The sequence below is a fragment of the Juglans regia genome, chromosome 11, assembly GCF_001411555.2.
Source record: "Juglans regia cultivar Chandler chromosome 11, Walnut 2.0, whole genome shotgun sequence".
In the NCBI taxonomy this organism is placed as follows: Eukaryota; Viridiplantae; Streptophyta; class Magnoliopsida; order Fagales; family Juglandaceae; genus Juglans; species Juglans regia.
In genome coordinates this window covers 6056940-6075830 of record NC_049911.1, presented here as the reverse complement: position 1 = coordinate 6075830, position 18891 = coordinate 6056940, and the positions used below count along the sequence as shown (strand labels likewise).

The window sequence follows — 18891 nt, the reverse complement described above, 5'->3', positions numbered from 1 at the left end:
GTGGGACTCGTGGTAACCAAAGATTGCACTCAATTTAGCCACTGCTATAAATATAAATAAAGAAAAATATTGCTTTTCATATTTGGTTTTATTATCTTCGATAACACTTATCATGTGACATACGTTAATTGATTATTATTTTTTATAGGTAAACTTAAATTAATTAAGAGAACAGGAGATGGAGAGCCACGACAATAATTACCTTACTGTACCATGAGAGTGGAATAAAAAGAAAATAAATTAAACCACAAATTAGAAAATGGAGCCAAATTAATCGGGGAAAATATTTGGCATTGTTTACGATTAGAGAAAGCATCAGACAAAAAATTCATTTAACGATTGTGCAACAAGTGCCTTGAGCGAAGCTCAATCAGAGAGGTCGCTTGAGTCTTACTCGATAGGTAGCTCGAGTGAGTATCAGACAAAGATCTCGCTTGAAGCGTTCTCGACACTCCACTCAAGCGAATAACACACAAAAGTAAAAATTAGGGATTCTGTCATGTGACACTATAAATATGTTTCTAATGAACAATTTAGTACGCCTTGAGTGTTTTGAGCAGTGAGATTTCGTCCAAAAATATATATTGTGATTTCTCAGTATAATAAAATCATATGCAATTCTGTGTACGTAAGCACGTTGTCGAGTCACATTAATTTGTATTGTGTAATTTATTTGCTTGTATTTGCTTTCACTTGTTTATCGTCATTCTGTATCATAACAAGGGATGCATTATTGTAGATTGTAGCAAGAAAATTGTTGAAGAACTCATTTTTCTCCTCCTTAGCTATGGGAGCATGAGGACTCCAAGTTGTTGTTGTTTGTTTGTTTTTTATTTTTTTAAGTAACAACATAGTGGAATGATGCATAATGGAAAGATCGAGGTTCCAAAAACTATAAAAGAGGTTGCACGACTATACTCGTATGTGGAGCTCACGCGCTGTGAGGAATAAGGATTTGGTGGTTGGATTTAAAAGATGAAAAATTCTAGTCTTCATCCAGTTTTAAAATCACACACCACACGAGCTGATGTGGCAAACCCGGTCTACTTACAGTCAGGTTCAAATGCTAAATCCTAAAGAAAAATTCCTATCCCTCTCCCTCCCGTGAATCCATTTCATCTTCTCCCATCGGTTAAATCCCCAAGGAAAAATTCATCTCCCCTGTGATGATATCATCTTCTCCCTTTTAGTCTCCAGTTGCCAAAATTAGTCTCTGTCAAAATTTGGGCCATCTCTTTCCAAGCTTGATCGAGTAAATGGCTTGAAACCAATGATAATGTAGATCTATACGTGGATGTCACCTGAAGCAATAGCACCACTTTCCCAAGTGCTGCAAGTAACATGATCTCCACCATTACATCTCACATGGTCAACTCCTTTTCTTCCCCAAAGGTACTGGCCCATCCGATGTCTCATTCAAGGAAGTAACCCCCATTCGTGTGAAAACCTCTAGCCCACTCTTTATGCTCGCTTTCCAACTTAGGTGGAAAAGATGCAGTTATCCAAACCCCAGTTTCTTTAGAATGCGGTGAAAAAGTATTTTCCTTACTGCTGGTGGCCAGCTTTGTAGTCTCGTCGGAGATCCCAAACGGTGACGGTGAAGGCTGGGGGAGGAAGAATGTGGGGAAGGGAAACAAAACTCAAAATAATGCAGTCTGATTTGGGTATGGGCATGGGTATTTAGGGTCTAAAACCAAAATGCTTGCGTTTAAAAAAAAAAAAAAAAAAGCCAAATCACCATTTCGTGTGGTGTATGTGCGAAGAAGGCAGTTGAGTAGAATTACTCTTAAAAGATTGATAAGACAATCAAAGAACATGAGATGAGTCACTTGTGACTTTGGCATAGTGGAGATGTGGTGGCGCATGGTTTACATGCATGACTTCCAACGGCGTGTGTAACCCATGTGTGGCTTGGAATGGTGCATTGGTTATGGATCATGATGGATCAACTACTGGTAACTATGGCAGTAAGGCGCACATTTGGAGTTTGGTGGGATTATCAACCATCCAAAGAGACGAAAGATAGAAGAAAAAAGAACTTGAAGACAATGGTACAACAATGTTGTGGGAGAATAAAAGAAGAGGAGGAGGAGGAGAGAGAGAGTAGGGGCGTAGAATGGGGTCAAATTTTTTTCCGGTCCCACCTGAAACCCAAAATCCTACTGCATTTGGACAGTTATTAATTTGGATTAAACCCGGGCAGGTAACATAAACGGATCAGGTTACAGATCCGGTCTTGCAACCCGGGTTTCCGTAATTAGATCTTTTTTTTTTTTTTAATCCATGCTTCTAAAATGAGAGGAACATAGCTTCTGCTTCCGATCAAGTTAATTCAATCCAGACAATGAAAATCAAATGTGTAGATTAATACCCAGAAGAGAAAAGGTAATAAACAATACAGAAAGAATTCAAGAAAACCACCAAATTTAGCTTTTCTTAGCATAATAGTACCAATAATGAACATTACCTCTGCCACCATGGTGTTAACGGCTTCCAGAAGAAAGAAGTGGGTAAAATTGATGATCAACAATAATTTATTTTCTAAATTAATATTTTACATTGTGATGTAACAACAATATTATTTATTTTTCATTGTTATTTATTTTATTTTAAAAAAACTTTTAAAAAGTGTTAAAATTACTTTTTTAAAAAATCTGGATAATTTAAACATGATATCATAATTTAAGAAAAATAATATAAAAATATTTTTTAAAGTTTAAAAGAGTTTTTTTTAAAGTATTAATAAATTCAGATTAAATCAGGTTACAATCTAGACATATAAATTGGGATTAAATCTGGTTACAATTCGGATTTTTAGCTAAAAAATGAAAAAAAATCAGGATATTTAGATTGAATCCGGTTATCCGCCTGGATTATTTCCAGATTAATCTGGGCGAATAATCGCCCAGTTTTTAGGATCCGAATCCGGATCCAATTATGGCCGAATATCCGGATCCAGTTACCCATCCTTAAGAGAGAGGTGAGAGTAAGGCAGCACTGCGGCCATAGGCCTTGAGAAGCTCCTCTAATCCTCCGTGGGGCTTGTAAGAAATTTTTAAGAAATTTTCCGAAAGAGGGGTTTGAGAGAGAATATCACTATTCAAAATAAAATGACAATTATTTTAAGTAGTTAGTGAATAAAACTATTTAAAATCTGTAACATTAACAAGTATTTTTGTATCATTAACAAGTATTGTTGAGATAATAAAACTGGTTTGGTTTGATCACACAAACTAAACTATTTTATCTCATCTTATATAATTTTTATAATTTTTTAAACTTCCACACGAAATATAATAAATAATTTAAAATTTTCAAATTCTAAAATAAAAATTATATTAAAAAATTATATTATAATAATATTTTATTTAATTTTCAATTTTTATCTTATCTTATCTCATCTCATCTGTATACCTAAAAAAAATCTTTAGTTTACACACAAATTTTATAAAACAAATATATATTTACATACTAACGTAATTTAACTTGAACCATCAAATTGTAAATATTTTTTTTATTATGAAATATACGTTATATAATATACTAAGTTGCATTTATATTTTTGGAAAAAATCTATTCATCCTCTTATTATTTCATGTTGTGATATTAGATAATAGGTTTATAAATAAAATATAATAAATAATTTCTAATAATTTAATATCACATCATAAGATGATGAGAGGATGACGATAATTGAGATAATAAGCAACATTACTTATAATTTTTGATATAAAATTTAAAAAAAATTTATGCATTAGTCATTATTTATTTTTATATTTTATATTTATAAGTTTTATTTTATTGTGTATGAGAGTATTTTTTATAATATATTGGAATGTTTATTTTAAGATGTGGTCTGTGAAATAGTAAATAATATCTTACGAGAAAAAATAATTTATATCTAAAAGCTTGGGGAAGAGAAGAGTAGGCGTATATCTACGGTTCGTCGGTTCAGGTTAATTTCCAATTTTTCATCGCCCATTATTTACGTTGTCAGCCATTAATTCCTGAGAACACAAGCCAAGAAATAACTCTCTCTCTCTCTCTCTCTCTGTGCGACGCATTTATTTTCTCGATCATCCTGATCACGTGGTCGTCGTTTTCACGATGTGTTACGGTCAGCAGCGACCCTTCTCCAGGGACAGCCTAACCCAGTCTCCACCCGCCGGGCCGCCAAACCCCGACAACGTCGTGGTGGTGGACACACTGCGGGGCCGGCTGGCCGAGACCGAGGCTCGGCTCGCCCGTGCCAGGGCTCGCGAAGCCGAGCTCAGCCGCCGCCTCGAGGAGATGAAGCGCTTTGTCTCCGTCATGGAGATCCTCGAGACCTACCTCAAACGGCGCTTCCGCGAGCAACAACAACACGTCGCCCGCCTCTTCGCCCCTCCGCCCCATAAATAGAAACTTCTTCCTACTCGGTGATTCTGCCAGATTCGCTTTTTCCTTTTGATTTGGTGTTTTTTTTTGTTGTATGTCTGTGTTTCATAGTTATATATAAATTTAATACCACTGGTATGTAGATTTAGGAACTTTTGGTTTCTCTGTTTGGATGCTGATTCTGGTGAAACTTAGGAGTTGAATTAAGCTTGGAATTCCTGGGAACTGAGCAAATTTGACACCCCTATAATGCAAATTCTTGGTTGCGCTTGAATGCTTGATCAACCTCATATGGTCTACCTAAGTATAAGGTTTAACAGATTGATTGGGAATTATTCGTTATTACGCATTAGTCATACTCATGAGTGACTTGTTTGCATTTTACTATAAGCTGCTGTCTTAGTATTTGATCAACTAAGGTGTATCGCAATTATAGTTTTAATAATAGTTAATTGAGAGAGAGAGAGAGAGAGAGAGAAGGGGGGGGGGGGGGTCGTAGTTGTTCATTTCCACAATTCAGTTATTTCGCTTGAAGAGAAGATTGGATGCATACATTGGATGTTATGGAGAGTGTCCAAGTGTATGAAATGCATTCATCTTCTTAAATATGGAAATCCCTAATATGGAAGAGGGATGTTAGTAATGTAAAGGTTTGTTCAATGGTGTTAGTTTTCACAATTTCCTTGTATCTATCTCTAACTCCTAAATAGGTGTTTTCTCTTATGTACCACCTGTGTGCTTTGGCTAACCCTTTTTCTTAGTATTAGTAAAATTTGTTTTATACAAAAAGGTAATGTAAAGGTTTGGAATTTATTTGCAGATACTTCAAACTTCTTGAAATTGTGAGGTGCTTGCTTATTAGGTGTTGTGTAAGATAGGAATTGGCTGGAGATAGTTGATGTTGGAAAGCCTCTTCATGTTATAATGTTGGAAAGAAATCCAGGTTATGCTTCTCAAACTTGTGTTTCCATGGAAAAACTCTTAATCTGGCTTGAGGAAATGAAGGTTTCATTCTATAAATATATGTAATTATGCAACTGGAATACCTCGTCACTAGATGTTTTCCATCTCTAGATGTGATTGAAAACTAACATGGCTGGAGTACGCTGGACCGTGGGACTAAGTTTGAAGTAATGGTATGTAGAATTATTAAATGTTCACATAAAGTTCAAACGTGGGGCATCTCCTAAAAAATAGGTGGTCGATGATGCTGGCACAATTGGGATCCTTCCAATTTATTGAGGTTTCTGTTGGTAGTCTCTGTCCATTGTGAACATAAACTCAATGACATGAGTTTGATAGTTAGTGAAGATAGAAATAGGGTAGCAGAATGACCGTTATCCAAAAACATAGCAGACACACTCAGTTAAGAGTTCTCTTTTCTTTTATTTTCTTTTTAAAAAGAAAATTCTTTGGGAGTTTCTTATTTTCTCATGAGTGTTACAGTGTGATACTGTGATATTTCATTTTTATTGAGGAGATCAGAAAAAAAGTGATTGCATTATATTTGAGCCTGGGATTCATTTGAAGTCGTTAAAAATGTAGAATTTTAAGCTTCCGTTATGTTTTACCCTGTCAATCAAGTTTTAGCCTACTATTGAAGATTATAATATGCTAATAGCCAGGCCCTACTGATTCTGAATTTGGTCTCGATGCATTGATTTTATTTCTAAAAAATAGAGATGGCGTCACTATAATCGGGGATTGTATTCTGGGTACTGCGTTTGAGTTATTACAGGATTGGCTTAAACTGGAGGTGATATTAAAATTCAAAGCTTTTATAACAGTGTTAGACTCAAACTACCAAGCAGCGTGAGTACTGTGCTTTTATGTGTTTTAAGTCCCTAGGAATGGGAAATCCCTAAGCCCAGTCCAGGCAGGTATGAAATCTGTCAAGACGAGGGCGATTTGAATCACTTGCAAGAGATACACCATCATCGCCCCATGGATTGCCAAGTCTAAAATTTAGCTAGAATGTTATCTTTTGGCCATAACATGGACTTCTAGCTAGATTAGTCCACATTGGACTAGCTATCCCAAAGTCTAACTAATAATAAAATATTATATATTTTAATATTAATTTTTTTAATATTTTGCAAACACACATTTAGGGTACGTTTGGGTGTTGAAAGTGTTGAGAAGTGTTGAGAATGTTTGTGAATAGTTATGAGTAGAGATTGGAGTGAGTTTGTGGGTCCCATTGAGAGTATTTTGAGTTGTTTCGATGTGTGAAGTATGTTGAGTTGTTGACTTTTGAGGAGGTAATTGAAAAATGTGTGGGTCTCATAAATATTATAGTGATTTTATTTTTAGTAATAAATATTATAATGATTTTATTATAGTGATTTTTTAATATTAATAAATATTGTAGTGATTTTATTTTAATTTTATATATAATAATGATAAATAGTATAATAATTTTATTTTTAATTTATATATAATTGTGATAAATATTATAATGATCTTATTTATATATATATAATAGTTATAAATATTATAGTAATGTTATTTTTTATTTATATATTCTAGTGATTTTATTTTTAATTTATATATAATAGTGATAAATATTATAGTAGTTTATTTTTTATTTATATTTAATAGTGATAAATATTATAGTGATTTTATTTTTTATTTATATATTATAGAGATTTTATTTTTTATTTATATATTATAGCGATTTTATTTTTTATTTATATATAATAGTGATAAATATTATAATATTTATCACTATTAAATAAAATCACTATAATATATATTATAGTGATTTTATTTTTTATTTATATATTATAATGATTTTATTTTCTTATTTATATTTAATAGTGATAAGTATTATAGTGATTTTATTTTTTATTTATATATTATAGTGATTTTATTTTTTATTTATATATTATAGCGATTTTATTTTTTATTTATATATAATAGTTATAAATATTTTTTATTTATATATTATAGTGATTTTATTTTTTATTTATATATAATAGTGATAAATATTTTTTATTTATATATTATAGTGATTTTTTATTATTTATATATTATAATGATTTTTTTATTTATATTTAATAGTGATAAATATTATAGTGATTTTATTTTTTATTTATATATAATAGTGATAAATATTTTTTATTTATATATTATAGTGATTTTATTTTTTATTTATATATTATAGTGATTTTATTTTTTATTTATATATAATAGTGATAAATATTTTTTATTTATATATTATAGTGATTTTATTGTTTATTTATATATTATAGTGATTTTTTTATTTATATATTATAATGATTTTTTATTTATATTTAATAGTGATAAATATTATAGTGATTTTATTTTTTATGTATATATAATAGTGATAAGTATTATAGAATGTTTGTGAATAGTTATGAGTAGAGATTGAAGTGGGTTTGTGGGTCCCATTGAGAGTATTTTAAGTTGTTTGGCATGTGAAGTATTTTCAAAAATACGAGAATACTTGAAAAGTGTTGAGGTATCTCTGTTACCCAAACACAGCCTTAATCTCCACAAAATGCCTATCACAGATCAAATTCAGCAACATTTCCACCAACATTTAATCCAAAAGTTGAGAAATCCACCAACTTTAGCAACTACCAAACCAACAAAACAAAACCTGTTGCTACCCAGCCATAAAAACAGTTCATAAATCAGTTCCTACCCAACATTAAATTCCACCAATAAAACAAAACATCTATACAGATTTTCACCAACTTCAGTAGCAGTAGCTAGTCAAATTACTAATTAAAGTTTTACAAAATTCCTTGAAACCGTGAGGAACTGCCAAGAGATGCTTCACAACATAATTTCCTGCCACAAAATCAATGAAATGCCACTTGTTAGCCTCTCCATAAAATTGAAGCTTCAAGAATAGCCTAATTTAACCTGCAACCTAAATGCCACTTTGTTTTCTTTTCTTTTCTCAAAACTTATCAACAACAAAAAAAAAAAAAAAAAAAAAAGCATGAGAATGAAAAACTTCCAAATTCTAAACTTGCCTTGTTTTTGTTTAGTAGCTTTGTGCTGATGAGAAGTCAATGCGTGTAAAGCTCATGTTTCCCACAAGGTGTAATATTTATTTTGTTGACATATAAATGTTTAACATGGTTTTGCTTTATAAAATGAGGATAAAGTAGTTTATTCACTTTTAATGTAGAAGGCCAAGATGCATCAAGATAAAGTAGTTTATTCACTTTTAAATCAATGCAAGTTTGTAACTATTGGAGCCAGCTGAACCTAACCCTAGACAGTCACAGAATATGCACTTTGTATAAGTCATAGATCAATGCTCTGAACTAAGAACCTAGTCGGGACAGTGGACCTTGTGAACCATACAGACGATGAAGATAATGGCTAAAACCTATGTATAAAACCCTTTGAATGCTTTGTGCTGGCACCTAACAAATGACCAAAAAAGGTAGAAGGCATATAGTAGGATGATAAACAAGAATCCATTACAAGCTCCAATTCTTTAATTAAGGAAAAGCCACAATCGGATTAAGCATACATAATGCATGGCTAAAGCTTTTTCAGCCAATGCCACAACTCCTTTTGTTTTTCTTTTCGCAATGTGAACTAGAAACATTCAAAAGTAGAATAGTCGAAGTTTTTCACAATGTTTTTCTTTTTGACATAAAAGAACATTTGCAGCTCATATTACTTGATCTACTAGTGAAGGGCCATATTAAATCTGTCAAAGCAAAGGACAAGGGCCATAACATAATGCACAAAAGCATCACAGCAGAGGACAAGGGCCATAGCAGAATGCACAAAACCATCACAGCAAAGGACATCACGCATGCACAACATAAATACACCACAATAGACACAGTACAATCACAACAAAGAAATAGGAAATCTTCTACCTCCATGTAAATCCATACGAGAATGTAAATCCCTACGGAAAACAAAACAATAAAAGAAAATCCAACTCAATAAAAGAATAAATTTCACATCGTATGAGAGTGTAAATCGAAACCCATGTAAGAAATCTATGTAAATCGAAACCCATGTAAATCAAAACCGATGTAAGAGCAGGAATAGTTTCATCACAAAGTGGGATAAGACTAATCACAATCACAGATTTGCAATAACAGAATATCAATCACAGGAATTTCAATCACAGAATACCAATCAACGCCTTTCAACCAACAACATTGTACAAACTTTGAATCCAATTAATAAAACCCTCATAAATCTCCAGCAATCATGGTTATATATACATCCCCCAAATAAATATTGTATAAAATGCAGAGTAAAACAGATTTTCCATACCTAAACCTGGACATGGGGATCGATTAGTTTCACGAGCGTGCCACACGACCCAGTGATGAAAATCGCCTCCAACTATGGTATTCTAAAACCCAAAGAAATGAGGAAGAGAAATTTGAGTGTGTGTGCGTTTAAACAATCGGGGATGTGAGACCCCTTGAGTAAGACGGAGAGTGATTGAGAAAACTTACCACCAGTCGACACTTCTAGTGAGGAGAAGGTGGAGAAGACGTGCTATGTTTCGGGAGAAAGAAAGAAAAGGGCGAAGAAGAGAAGAAGAGAAGGGAGTTTTGGGAGAGAAAGAAAAGGGAAGAAGAGAATGGAGTTTCAGGAGAGAAGTTTCGGGAGAAAGAAAGAGAAGGGCGAAGAAGAAGGGAAGAGAAGGAGTTTCGGGAGAAAGAAAGAAAAGAAAGAGGAAATGAGGGTTTTGGGAAGAAGACAGAGAAAAATCGAGGGAAAGAATGAGCGGGAGCAACGAAATTAATAAAATAAAAATTTGGTCTGTGAGCAGTAGCTCGCCAAGTCTGGCGAGGGGTGAAGAATTACTGTAGCATAAATCTTAAACTTGGGATGTTTAGTTATGCCAATGTGGATTTTTTTTTTCACATTTGCTTTTAATTTAGACTTGTATTGGCAAAGAGTAATGCTACTCATCATCCCAACTTCCATCATCCTATAATATGCCATTTGATGATTGGAAATTATTTATTACATTTCACTTGTAAACCTATCATTTAATGCCATATCATGGGATGATTGGAGGATGATGAATAGATTTTTTCATTGACAAATGACTAGTCCATTGCCAATGCTCTAAGCCTCGTGACTTGCCAGCCTCCTAAACATTAAGTTAGGTTGGAATAGTGAGTTGAAATGAGATGAGAGTTGAAAGTTGAATAAAAGTGTTAGAATATTATTTTTTAATATTATTATTGTTTTGTTATTTGAAAAAGTTGAATTATTTATTGTATTTTGTATAAAAATTTGTAAAAATTTTAATAATGAGATGAGATGAATTGAGATCTCTTCTCAATCCAAACCGAGTAAAGCCACTTGTCTCTCATATTATTTTAATGAAAGAAAATCTGTTTACAAATCAGCTTATTGACATGTTAAACACATTGTGACATGTAAAGTTGTTACATCAGTTAGCATATAAAAGCATTTTGTATTTTGAATCTTTAACTTTTTATAATTGTGATCTCACAATAAGTAGCATGTTCATACACTAGCATGTAAATATAAAGAGAGATTATATCGACTGGCAAAAAAAAAAAAAAATGCTTGTGTTGAAATAGTTTCCTGTCAACCACAATAATCACTTTTTCGATCATCGTCTCAAGCCTGCAAGGAAATAGAACAGGTGTCAAGTGATGGAAGAAGTCTTCCGAGGCTCAAGTTTATAGGATGAACTTTGAACTATAATTCAAAGAGAAAATATATTTGCAATCGTGAATTGTGCAACTGTCACATAATCGCTTTGAAAAAAGTGAATAAAACATGAGATTCACATAAAAAAAATTAATTTTTTAATAGTGGATCTTATTTTTTTTAAATCGATTATGCGGTATTTATGCACTTCATGATTGTATGTAGAATTACTCTAATTCAAAATGTTTTATCATTTTTCATGTCATCAAATACTATCATTTATTATAGGTCATTCCACCGTGCGCATATAATGAGACGTGCAGGGGGTTCAATTGATCTTATTTGGGTTCATTGGAGTTAATTGCTTTTACTTGTTGATGGCTTCCAACCTCGTCACATTTGTTGCTGATTGCTCTTAAACGTTCTTAATGGGACCTCCATTGCCCTTTAACCCTTTTCCTCCCCTGCTATGCTCCACTTAAGTTCCTAACTAGGTTGTTTGTACTCCCAGCCTTGCGATCAATGGCCTTTGTTCCTTGCCCTAACCTTCCTCGGTTACTTCATTCCTTGTCATAGTTTCTAGATCCCGACTTCTCTTTGGGTTGTTCATGAATAGAATGTAACATCATTTGCATTACTTAGAGCATTCACATCTGGTTCTTTATAAAAATTTTCAAATTTTAACTAAAACACCATTCCTAAAATTTTATCTTAAATTTTATCCATATTTCAAAAACTTCCTACATTTCATTCCCTATAATTTTCCAATTCTATTAAAATAATTTTTTCTATTATTTCTTTATTAGTTTTTTCTCACTTCGATTTTCATTCTTAACTACTAACTCTTTTGTTTTTTCCTCTTGTTTTCAAATATCACATTTTACTAATTTTGTAAACACTTTATATGAATTTTTTCCTGGATGCAACAATACTTTTTAAATTATTACAATATTACGAATAATTTTTTTTTGAATGTGTGATTTCCAACGCAATTATATTTTTGAATATGTTTTTGTCCGCATATATAATGGTAATATTTGATTTACATTGTCTAACGGTAACAAATTTTGTCCTTTTATTTAACTGTAATATTTTTTCCCTTCCTCCAATAGTATCACATTATTCGCATGACGACTATAACATTTTTTGTCCTCTATCCAACAGACAATATTTTTTGTCCTTTCGCTAACGGTAACATTTGTTGTCATTTCTTTAACGGTAACATTTTTTTGTCATTTTTTCAACAGTGACATTTTTTTATTTTTTTTTCCAATTGTAACACTTTTTTTGTCCTAATGTAACAATAACTTTTTTTTTTGTATAAATAGGGATTTTGGTTCCATTCATATTCTCACATTTTCATGAACTTAAGTCTAATTTCATCTTAAAGAGAAATTTCCAAATTTCGACCTCATTTTCCACTCCCTTCATCAAATGGCTCGTTCATTCTTTCACAAGTTGTTGCTTAACTTATCATCTGAAGATGAGTTGGATGTTGTTCTTAATGACAATGACAGATCAACATCGAGGCGTGGTGGCAATCGCCAACGTTGTAAGTATATTTGGCTTAATCATATTCAAGGGTATGAACATCTATTTCACGACTATTTTGCAGAAGCACCAGTATATCCCTCGAATCTCTTTTGAAGGAGATTTCGTATGAGTCGTTTGCTATTTCTTCGTATTCAACATCAGGTTGAGGCTTACGAGTCTTATTTCATCCAAAGAAAAGATAATGCTAGAGTTTATCTTCTATGCAAAAGATAAACACTGACATTAGAATGCTTACGTCTGGAGTAACTAGTGATTTTATGGATGAATATATACGGATTGGAGAAAGCACCGCAATGGAAAGCCTAAAAAAATTTGTGAAAACAATCGTAAATATTTTTTCTAATGAATATTTGCGGTCTCCAAATGCTAATGATATTGCTCGATTGCTCGCGATTGGTGAACAATGTGAGTTCACAGGGATGCTCAGAAGCATTGATTATATGCATTAGAAGTGGAAAAACTGTCTCGCTGCCTGGAAATGTATGTACTTTGGCCACAGTTGTAAACCAATTATTATTTTAAAAGCGGTTGCTTCGTATAATTTTTTGATATGACATGCATTTTTTGGATTGTCTGTCTTGCATAATGATATAAATGTGCTAGAGAGATTTTTTATTTTCACGAAATTGGCCAAAGGTCGTGCTCCTCTAGTAAATTACTCAATCAATGGCAATGACTACACTATGGGGTACTACCTGGTCGATGATATTTATTTGAAGTGGTCAACATTTGTGAAGACGATTCCATCTCCACAAGGGAATAAGAAGAAAAAATTTACAGTAGCACAATAATCAGCAAGAAAGGATGTAGAGCGTGCATTTGAGGTCCTTCAACAACGATTTACAATCATTCGTGGATCTTCACGAATGTTCAAGATCAAGGACCTAACAATATAATGAAAGCATGTGTTATTCTACATAGTATGATCATCGAAGATGAGCGTGATGATTATCAGGATCCGAACATCGAATATGATCAAATTGACGATGATATTCCAGAAATGTCGTGCAATCTACAATCGAAATTATAGACTTCATTCAGTGTCATCATGAAATTAGAGACAGCTCGACACATCATCAGCTCCAAGCAGATCTAATTGAACACCAATGGTAATTGTAGTCCTAAAAGTAGACCAGCAATCCATTATTTTATCTTTTGATTAGTAGTGATTATATATTTCTGCTTTTTCAATTTTCATTCCCTTAAACATGTTTTCTTTAAGAACATGCAAATTATTGTTGTAATATGTTCATTATCTATAATTGTTTGAGTAGTTGTAATGCCCAATTTCCTTTTTCATTCTATCCATTCACAAAATCCATAAAGCAACATCTTTAAGCTTCTAGAATAGATGGTTAAACCTCATAAAAAAATCTCAGTCTCAGTCTCAATAATAGCCAACCTCAGTCTCTGTCTAAATAAGAAATTATACAAATTATAAAAATTGTACTTTGCCTCAATAACAAATATATTTCATAAAAAAAAAAATAGTCTTGTTCATCATTACATCTCGCCACGATTTCCCTTTGACGTGGAAATATATCTGTTGTAGTCCAAGCAAGATACTCATATCGATTATCATTATTTGCTCCTCTCTCTCTCTCTCTCTCTCTCTCTCTCTCTCTCCAATCGATCTCTATCTGCTCTCCCATTCGCTTCCCTCTGGGCGAATTCTAGTTTCTTGGCCTCTAACCTCAGTCTCTCGTCCTGTTGTCGAATTTTATTTCCCTTTCTTTCCCAATTATATTCCATCTTCTCAGCCTTAAACCAAAAAAACTCTTTCTCCTGAGCGCATGTCTCCCCTAGAAGAGTATACTTGAGCTTGCTCAGCGCAATAATCTCCTCTATTGATCTGCCTTGGGCCTTACGTTTTCCTTTTTCAACTTTCCTTCCCATTGGTTTCTCCAAGTCAATGACATCATTGTCCAGAACATTCTCGACCTCGAGATCATAAACTGAATCTATAGTAGCTCCCGAACATCGAGTCGGGGTCAGGGACATCGTCGACCTTCACTTTAAACCCTCCTTTGAGCAATCCTGAATCCATTTGGGTTGGTCTTTCAACAGGTGCCAACAATACTTGAATTGAAATGAGTTTTTCTCTAACAATTGGTACATGATCTTTACTTTGTCAAACTTGCATTTAAACAAAAAAAAAAAAGCACAAAATTAATGACAAAGCAGATAAAAGAAACAGTCATTATAAAAAATAAAATGCCAAAGCATATAAAAGTAACTTGTCATACATTGTCTGCTCGATCATGCCACTTTGACTCAACCCTTCGATTTGGGCTAGTTCAGCACATAATTTGTTGGTTGCCTTTTGCATGGACAACCACCAATATATTAAGGACTTTATACTCCACTCAATTGTACTTTCTTTAAACTCATTGAAGTATTGACTAATTTTTTCTTGAATTTTGGCATGTTTTATGTTTGTTTCCTGGATGGTATCAATACTACAATTAAGCCATGCTGAGATAAGTAAATTTTCTTCTTCGAGGGTGAAGTTTACACCCCTGGCTGATTTTCTTATGGCAAGATGATCGTTATGAGGTAGGGGTGGAAAGTCATCAACAATCATAGGAGATTGTCTACTTTGACCACCGTAAGTGGGGTCGATTTGAGGATCCTGACTGAGGAGGTTGGTGAAGTACATATGTCCATGGTTTTGTGAATCCATCTCTAAGAAATTATAGACACACAACAGTTGGTAGACATGTTAGACACTTACGAACAATAGAGCCGTTATTTTGCTAGCCTGCTCAGGAATCGAATGGTAACATATAGGAAATTTGGCACTCTCGAATGGCTGCAAGAACCAGTTGCCATTACTTATTAGCCATCCGGGTTACCATGCCATGGAGGTATGTACCACATTTTCTGTGTCCCCACGAGGCTTTGCCATCATCACAGCCGATAAGGTTAATCCAACAAAGAAAACTGAGCGAAGATCACATGAAAGTAAAAGCAACATAATCATCATGCTAAATAACAGAATTCCCATCAAGTTCCATAAAGAATGTGTGTTCCATGGGGCTCAGAATGCTTTTTTTTATGTACATCATGTGTAAGACAGGAGCCCAGCCTCGAATGGCTACAAAATCTTAAACCCCAGTTGTCTTTTGTGAAAACTATCACAAAATATTTGGTGGTCATTCGAGTTAGGATTACCTTGCCATATTGATCGGGACCCATTAACACTTGTGAATTAACAGTTTTACACTAGACATGCAGTTTTACACTAGACATACAGCCCCCCCGAGAAATAATTATTGATAAAAGTTGCAAAGGACCCAATAGAGGAAGAACCAAACATAAGGGAATGAGAGAAGCAATAATTATTGAGAAAAAAAAACAGCAAAGCAGAAGAGTGTTGGAGTAGAGAGAATTAAAACAACAAAGGAAACGGCATGAAAATCAGCATGAAAATAAAGATAAATGAAATATGCTCTGAATGATAAAGGTGGAAATCAGCATGAAAAGAAATATAAAGATGATGAAGGACATGGAAATCAACATAAATCATGCTCTTTGTGGAATTCAATTATAAAACATGCTCACTAGAATGGCTGCCAACAAGATTCCCAAGGATTGAAACCATAAAGAAATATAATCAAAACGTGCTCTAATGAATTCAATTATAAAACAAAACACTTTTTCACTAAATGAATAAATGAAGGAGAACCACACTGCTCATAGTTAATACCAACCTTCCAAAACTACCAGAAACCAAAATATAACAAAGCTTGGATAACAGCAAAACCATATGTTAAGCAAAATATAACAAAACCATATGACTAATCAAAACCACATAACAAAACTTGGATAACAGCAAAAAAGCACAAGTCAAAAAATTGTCATCAAAATAGGGTGTAATCCTATCAAAAAAGCACAAGTTGCAAACCTCATCATTTTGGCAATCAGCACAGCAATAGCAATTTCAATGCAAAAACACATCTCAATGCAATTTTAGTGCAAAAACATATCTCAGTGCACAATTTCAAAAATAGTACAACCCACAATTGACAAATGCTACTATAGAAAATATGCAGCTTACAAAGATCTCAGTGCAAAAAAAGCTACGTATGACAGTTAATTCTCAAAGAACAAAGAAACCCACAAATATCAGAGTTAATTCACAAACAACAAAGAAACCCTAGCTTACAAAAATCAGATAAACCCACAAATGCAACTTCAGATGACAGATAAAATGGGAGATCCAAAAAAAGCTAGGGTTTTGAGTTAGCAAGAACAATAATGCAATATATAAAAAATTCAAATACATACAACCAGCAATAGCAATCTCGAAATACATACCCTTATTAAAAAAAAAAAATCCAAATACGTACAACCAAGAACAGATCTCAGATGAAAGCATACGGATTACTTTGAGTGTGTGTTGGGTTTGTGCGAGAGAGAAGGATGGAGTCCAGCCATGGAGGATCCCGAAAATAAAATGCGATAGAGAAGCTAGGTGGCCAGCCATGGAGGAAGCCGACATAATGGAATGTACGAGTGAGAATGGGGGAATCCATTCATGGAGGAAATTGAGAGTGAGGTATATGAGGACTAACAAGAATTGCCGATGAAGAGGCTGTCGTCAATGGTGGCTGCGTTACGAGGATGGGACGATACGGACGAGGGCACCTAACCATCAAAAGAGAAGAAGACACGGGACCAATGATGGGTCAGGAACCAAAATCACGATTGGGGATGTACAATTGGAGAACCACGGTAGTATTCGAAAATCTCATCCCTAATTTAGAGATCTGGATGGAGTAAGGTTTTAGATGCAAACCCTAAACTTTCTTCCAAAATATAGAGATAAAGGGCGGATGCATAATCGGATAAAAATAGTCTTAAATGGTAAAATTTGATTAATAAGATTTAAATTTTAAAATTTATCTTTCAAATTAAATTATACTATGTGTGCTCCACATACACACAAGCTTAATATTCGAAATATGTCAAATTTTATACCTAACAATATTTATTTGAATTATTTTTATATAATTGTAATAAATTTTAAATTTAATAATAAATAGACATCCACGTGTAAATTGTAAAACGATATGTTACATCCTGATATAGTACACTCCTGCATAAGCGAGGAAAACTAAGCAACCAACCAACAACCTATCATTTCTTTCTTCGTCGTTAGTCGACGATCAAAATAATTTTCCATGAAGCCCTTTTAAGCCAAACAATCCCATCTATTTTTTCCTAAACAATTTTATTGGGACCCATTGATTGTATTTTTCCACAAGCTTTATCATCATAATCAGTGCTAATAAAACAAGAATAATGATAAGTTACTATTCTATTATTATCATCTATTTTTTTTTTATATATTTTTTTATATTTTTATATTTTATTTAATGATTAAAAAAATGAATATTAATAAAGTTATATTTTTTAATAATTAAAAATATTTAAAAAATACTTAAAAAATAATAAAATTTAAATTACACTTAAATAATATATAAATAATAACCCTATCACTACCCATAAAACAAACTCCATTCCCTCCGACCGACACACGTCCACCAAAAAAAGAAAAATCAATGATATTCTCTTTTCGATTCTCTCTTTCCTTTTTCCATGTTCACACTCATATCACCTGCGACGAGGTAGAAACTTCAGATGTAAGAAACACTTTATACTTCCACTCATCAAAGAGCTTAAGAAAGTAAATAAAGTTAGAGATTTCCTTTATTTTTATAATTCATCTCAAATTATTTTATCTAATTATTATAATTTTTTTAAATTTTTATATAAAATAAAATAAATAATTTCATTTTTTTAAATCTTAAAATAAAAATAATATTAAAAATATATATTCTAACAATATTTTATTTAATTTTTTAATTTTAATCTCAATTCATCTCATTTTTAAATAAAAATTATAAATAATTATGTTATGGCATTCAATTATTCTGCTCGAAGATAAGAAAAAATTTATATAACTTCTTATTATTCACATAATTTTTACACGTCATATTTTTTTTTTAATTTTTATTTTTTTTATTAAATATTTAATAAATGAATAATGAATAGAATAATTAAAATAGTTTAAAAAAATAAACTCAAAAAAATATTAAAAAAATATTAAAAAATTGTAATATGCGGAGGTTAGAAAAGTAATGAAGCATTTTTTCAAAGATAAACATCTGCCATTTCTTCTGTTTTTATTTATTTATTTTTTAAATCTTCAACGGCCAAGAACTGGGGACATTTACGGTAATTTAACAGCCTCTGAAAGCTCCAACTGATAGCAACTGGCGAGCGGTAATGAGATGAGAAGGA

The 18891-nt window shown here is 32.6% G+C and overlaps 1 protein-coding gene across 1 annotated transcript; it reads left to right on the top strand.

The window, feature by feature from the left end:
* The first annotated feature begins 3965 nt into the window (after nt 1-3965).
* Nucleotides 3966-5413, top strand: LOC108990644 (protein SKIP34). The gene is made up of 2 exons (XM_018964663.2): nt 3966-4418; nt 5198-5413. Exon 1 carries the CDS (start codon nt 4108-4110, stop codon nt 4399-4401), a length of 294 nt encoding a protein of 97 aa, XP_018820208.1. The 5' UTR covers nt 3966-4107; the 3' UTR covers nt 4402-4418; nt 5198-5413.
* The last annotated feature ends 13478 nt before the right edge of the window (nt 5414-18891 follow it).

What these genes read in the sequence shown, in the direction of transcription:
- LOC108990644 (XM_018964663.2), top strand. Translation starts at nt 4,108, where the DNA reads ATGTGTTACGGTCAGCAGCGACCCTTCTCCAGGGACAGCCTAACCCAG.